We start from the raw sequence: 6283 nt of genomic DNA, 5'->3' as shown, positions 1-6283 counted from the left end.
AGCCTAGAGGGAAAAAATCAGTGAGGAAGGAAGAGATCATGGGATGGGAAGAGGAGAAGTGCCCAGAAACGCTAGCAACAGCCATTGCAATCAGTATGGCACGATGGGCATGCACATCGTCAGTACATACAAGTTGCACGAATGGATCTATCAGGGAGCTAAACCCCTCACTTTGTATTGTCAATAAATTGTCACACAGAATGAACCACAGAAACAGAGGAAGCGACACTGTAGTAATAAACCATGACTATTTCAGGGATGTGCAAAGAAGGCATCATGCCTCAAGGCCAGCAAAGGTCACATGCTTTGCATAACTTAGATACTCTGCAATAACAGTAAAGCTTTCTCAGTGTGCCCTCATCAGCAAGTTGACTTTAGCAAAGGTGAGTACTTTCCTCTAACAATAAAAACAAAAAACCCAAATAATAATAATAATAATAATAAAAAGCAGCTAATTTACAGAAAATATTCCCTATTTTGGCTCCCAGCACAATTTTATTGGTTTTTCTTCTCACATAATGAATAACTAAAGCCCTTTTATTGCAAAGGGTATCTAAACCTACTGCTCCAGGGTTAAAGCTATTCTCTAATTAGAAGGGATCTAATTTGAATGAGGGTTATTGTATATATGTTGACTGTGGAGTTTTTGCAGCCAAAGAGTCTCTTGGAATGGGCAGCACCAGAGGCAATATTGAATGAGCTGGATTCAGATCTGATTTTGTAAGGAAGTAACTCCAACCCAGAAATGTTCTTGGGTGCTATTGCATTGGACAGCATTAGCAAAAATGGAATCAAAGTGATCTTCCCTTCATATTTCTAATGAAATAACTACTTCATCTTTAAAAGATGTCCATTGAAAAACACAGAAATAAGATGTGACGTTGTAGTCTGATACTGTTTATTCCTGATCATCTTTGGAAAACTTTAAGTCTTACTTTCTGACAAATCTTCCCTTCACTCAGTGCCTTACAGGTTTTCTGAAATCAACACTGAGGGTTTTTTTCCCCAGTTTTATCCTTCAGTCATAAACCCACAATTTCCCTATGGCATTTTGTCTGCACAAGAAACACGATGAGGTTAAAAGGAATTTACAAAAAGGAGGAAAAAAGAAGGAAAAAGAAAAAAAAAAAAAAAGGAAGACCACTGTTGTAAATTTAATAAAGGAAACAGATCTGCACTGTCATGCAGCATTAGTTTCAGTCCTCAGGAACCTGCCAATTTGGATACAGCCTGAATACAGCCTAGATATCAGAGACTGCAGTCTCCTGTTATAGCTCAGGGAAGGAGAGAGAAACCTGTGCTTTGGGTTTTGGGAACCTCTCCGTTCCCCTCCTCCCTGCCTTCCTCTTTCAAGCAGTATGTTTATGCTATTTAGCTTTCATGTAATTTAGCTTAAAGCAAAAAAGATGGTCTGAAACCTGAGATTTCAAATTCAAAACCATTTGGATCTGAACACGAGAATTTGGGTTTGAGATCCTGTCCAAACCCAACCTTTAATGAACCTTTCGGTTCATTGACAGGATCCAACACCACAGCAGGCTCGTTTCCACTTTCTGATCATCTCTCGGGGGAAATTTCATGAGTGAACTTCATGAAAACCACTTTTAAATGGCTGCAAAATGATCTTCTGAGTCCAGCTCACAAACAGAGCAGCGGGAGCACATGACTTTTTGGTTCACTGGTAGGTTTGAAAAAACATGTTGTTTTGGCTTGACCAAAAATCAAATGTGAGTTTTCCATGAACCAAAAAATAATAATAATAAAAAAAAAAAATTAAAAATCCCAACCCAAATCTATTTTGAATCAAACAAAACATCCTGAGGTATTTTTCAACTAAAGCTGTGTCCAAATGAAATATAAAAATACTGCATTTAGGAAACAATTCCATGAAAGCTTGCAGTTTTTCAGGAGTTTGGAAACTGTTTTGACCAAAACACTTTGTTTGTATTGACACAAATTCACAAAATGTGTCCTGCAACCTGGTTTTGATATCATTTTTTTTTTGTCCTTGAGACTTTGCTATGCTGTCAAACAGGTTTGTCTAATCTGATTCCAAACTAGACAGGCTCCCTCCTCAGTCCAGCTCTCCAGACTAACTCATTTTGAAACAAAACATCCCATACAACATGTTAAACGTAGCTTACAAAATCTTTTGCACGGGATGCCATGAAGCATGATGGGAAATATTGTCACGGTTTAAGAGATGTTTCCCAAAGAACTGCTAATTAGGATGACAATCAACTAGAATGGCAGAGAATTTATCAACAACACAAACATCCAAAGGCAGGTACATGAACGACAACAAAGAAAACAAGAATGATCTAAAAATGTTGGAAGAGGAGTTATGTCTGTTGTACAGCAGAAAAAAAAGCACTTAACTGCTACACAGCTAAAAATGTCTAATGTTTCAAAGAGGAGATGGTTAAGGCAGGGTTCAAAATACTGGTTACTTCATTCAAAAAGACATAAAATAGTCCAAACTTTATTTAATTTTTTTTTTTTTCAGCGAGACGACTGCTGGTAAGAATTCACAAAACAAGCAGCATCTCGGAGAGATCCCCATCTGATATTTGTAAAATAAACAGTCTGGCACCAATCAGGCAAAAAGCCTTTTGGTGCCTGTGTTCATAAAGACAAAAATCCATTTCAATCCAAGGGGCTGTAAATGACCCCTCTACAGAGGACACATGAGTCATTAGCTCATGGGTGTCTCTTCAACACAGCATCCCTGATTTGTTTCAGATGGGGAGGAAATTTCAACCTTGATGCTTTCCAAAGCATTTTTTTTTTACTTTTTATTTTACTTGTAAAAAAACACATTTTTTTTTACATAAATGCCAAAGGAAAAATAGAAATAAATACTTGTTCTGTGCAAGGAGCCAAGTTTGTGGACAAGAGTAATAACAACCCAGGACCTAATGGCATTAAGGACAACGTCCTGTTGAGGGGAAAGGTTGGTGCTATTTGGGCTTGAACTGGAAATGCCATTAGGCAGGTGGAGAGAGGTGGAAGCAGTATTTTGAACCCTGTAAACATCAGACTATACAGCGACCAGTGTATGTACATTGCTTTCCAGAGCATTAAGTAAGTATGTGTTAATGTCATCAGGAAAAGAGTCATCCGTCAGAGCTAAGGACCAGGACTTTTCAGAGAGAATATCTGACGTCAGAGACAGAGCCTCCATCTCAGCTAGAGGGATCTAAAGGGAGAGATGATTAAGCATAAGAAACCAGGACACAAATCTTCAGGAAAAGAAAAAATTAAAATAAAAAATTAAAAGATCATAATCTAAATACTTCTAGACACTAAAGCAACAATCTGGCAGTGGGAGATGCTACGTCATACACATTGCTACCAGGGACAGAACATTAAAGAAACCAAATATAAGAAATAATAATTAAAACAAAACAAAACAGAGCAGGACATTCATACTTAAATGTTTATCAGTGAGCTGGAAGAGAGTTTTAAAACATACACGAATGCTAGCATTGTATTTTTTTGTTCTCCTATCTAGATGAATAAGCAAAAGTAACATTATTTTCACACTAAAGATATTTATCCTCTTCACTATCATCAAATACAAGAAGCTTCAAAATCATCCCACTTCCCTGAAGTTGTTCCTACCCAATAGCCACACCATTTTATTGGTCTCTAAGCTAACCTAGTTGACTGCCTAAACATTCCCCAACACCAAAATAAGGGGGGATACGGAGTGTGCCTTGGGCTCCAAGGAGGATACAGGGACCTCTCCATCCCAGAGAGGCAGGTGGGACATTAATTAACTCCCTAATGGCTAAATGGGGGTAAGGAGAAACTGAAGCCTTTATTCAAAGTCTGGAAAGGTCAGCAGGTGGCTTGCCGGTGACTTCAGTGGGTTTTGGGCTGCTAAAGACTCTCCAGTGCCTGGGTAAGCACCAACAACTGTCTTACTAAAAGAACTGCCTGTTTCCAGCCCATTAATGCCCCCCAGCCCTGGCACCCAACAGCCTCCTCTGGCTCAGAGCAAACCTGAGCTGGGAATGGGTGCTGCACCAACCCTGTACCCATGAGTGTGGCACAAACGACCCCTGCTGAAGGCATGCAAGTCATTAATAAGAATCTTCATAAAAATATCGTTGAAGAATTCTCCCTAGACACAAAGCACTTTTTAAATAAGAGCCATGAAACAGGGTTTGGAGGCAAGGAGGACAGCAACATCACCCCTAGAGCAGCATTCCTACTGCCAGGTACCACAAGGAGGGATATTTGCTTTGCAGAGCAGGCTCAGTCCTCCCCAAATTCCTCCCCAGGTGGGTGTCAGAGGCTGCTGCCCCCAGCACTGGAGACAGCACCTCATCAGGTAGCCTACAGACCTGGCACAAACTGGCAGGAGCCTCCTGCTCTGGACAAGTCCCAGGCACTTCCTTTTCTTTCTCACTGTGCATTTCCCTCCCCCATCCTCTATGCTTGAAAAGTCTTTCAACAGCAAACTATCTTCAAGAGAAACCACAGAGCTCCATATCTGTTGCATTTAAGTTGTCAAAGGGCTGGATTTTCTCACTCTTAGAAATGGCATCAGTGGGGTGACATAAACCCAGCGATGAGTGACACTTGAGAGGCTCAAAAATTCAGCAGAGATAAGTAAGAGGGTCGGGCTCCTCTCATCTGACCTTGGGTTTGGTATCTCCTCTGACACAATCACCCGCTGGCAATGGATGAGAGAGACACTTTGGAGGAGCTCCTGATTTCACAGGAGGCTCCCCCCAAAAAAGCATCACCACAAAGGCTGCCAGCACAAGGATGGTGATCCCTAAGGGGGATCCTCCACCTGGAGGCATGAGGAGAAGGCTGTGCTGGAGCCTGGTGGACACCAGCAGCTCCTGCCTGATGGAGCTGCTCCACGGGAGCTGCTATTAATCAGGTTGCTTTCAGCAAGTCCCAGTGCTGCAAGAAAATCCTGACTTGCCTGAGAAAATGACAAATGGTGTGAACAGAAAAGCCAAAATGTAAACAAAATATCACCCCCTCTTCAGCCTCCCCTCTCCCAAAATTGAGTTTGAAGCTGTCAAAACATTTTGTTGGAAACATTCAACTGATTCGTATGGGTTTTAATTACAGGAGGGGAAAAAATAAAATAGCTTAAATTATAAAAGAAAAAGCCATTGCAAACTAGAATGTTATATTTTTTCATTACAAAAATGTCAAAACAAAACCTTTTTTCCTTTTTTTTTTCTTTCTTTTTTTTTTTTTTTTTTTTTGCTGCAGCAGCAATTTCTGGTGAAAAATGTAGTGACAAAAAATTTCCAACCAGCTCTTGCTGAGTTTCATACTGACCCTCTGCCTTCCCTGCCAAAGCCACTGTCTTTATTCCTCTGGCAGTTCTTAGAGGCAACCACTTCCTATAGCTTAACAGACCTCAATCTGGAAAGCAATAGGCAGCAATCAGAGGGAGACATGTTATCCTGCTATATAAAGATCTGCAGTAGGATTTCATTTCACCTAAGCTTGTTCCTTTCCTCTAATGAACCACCGAGTTGGATAATTTAGAGTGTCAGTGAGCTCATAAACAAGCACACTGATTTAACAAGAAAACTTCTGCTATTTTTAGCCAGAAAGGAAAAAGACAAAGCAAATAGATTGAGAAATATGGAATTTGCTCAATTCCAACAGCAGGAAAAAATAGGTATGCTTGAATTATTATTATGGTCACTGCTGTAATTTAAGGAAAATATTTGCTCTAAAGAATAACATGCTTGAGAAAGCAGACATTTTATTCTAAGAAGAAAATGAACTTATTTTAAATAAGTATTACAGCCCTCATTTGAGGAGGCACTGGAGCACAGAGTTACTTAAGTACATCATTAAGAGCTGCCTCGCCTTCCACGTTCAGTTTAGATCAGAGATGAGGATCTAGTTTACAATGAGCCACTTGCAAGAAGCCTCTTTAGAAAAATCCTTCAAAACTGGGTTTTCATGCAGTGTAAGTAAGCACAAAATGTAGAGATGATTTTATGATCCCCACCAGCTCAGGCTCTGCTCTGGGGAAACCTCACGCCGTGCTCCAGGCTCTGCAGGCGTGTCCTGACATCACTGTGAGGGACTTGGTTGGGATCAAGAAGCCAAAATACAAGAGCCTCATTGAAGGATGGAGGTGGGATTTTGTACATTTTTCCCTCCACCAGCTGTGAACAGTAAATCGCAATGAAAAACTCCTCCCTGTGTTGAAGAGGGAAACTCAGAGCCTGTACTTTTCCTCTTGCACTGATACACAACATCATAAACCAAGATATTACCTCAACTCACA

At 40.4% G+C, this 6283-nt stretch overlaps 1 protein-coding gene across 1 annotated transcript in view; it reads right to left on the bottom strand.

The window, feature by feature from the left end:
* The window catches only part of CACNA1G (calcium channel, voltage-dependent, T type, alpha 1G subunit), a 96820-nt gene that overhangs the window by 7480 nt on the left and 83057 nt on the right, over window positions 1–6283 (bottom strand). The window contains exons 35-36 of the mRNA XM_010002670.1: window positions 5314–5320; window positions 1–3 (exon numbers count right to left, since the gene is read on the bottom strand). The exon at window positions 1–3 is cut by the window's left edge and continues 180 nt beyond it. Of these exons, the coding sequence (XP_010000972.1) occupies window positions 1–3; window positions 5314–5320 (10 nt within the window). The remainder of the gene's footprint in view (window positions 4–5313; window positions 5321–6283) is intronic.

This window comes from Chaetura pelagica, unplaced genomic scaffold (genome assembly GCF_000747805.2).
Source record: "Chaetura pelagica isolate M959 unplaced genomic scaffold, ChaPel_1.0 scaffold47, whole genome shotgun sequence".
NCBI classification, from domain to species: domain Eukaryota; kingdom Metazoa; phylum Chordata; class Aves; order Apodiformes; family Apodidae; genus Chaetura; species Chaetura pelagica.
Note: the sequence above shows the minus strand (reverse complement) of the source record. Positions and strands in the feature narration are given on the sequence as shown.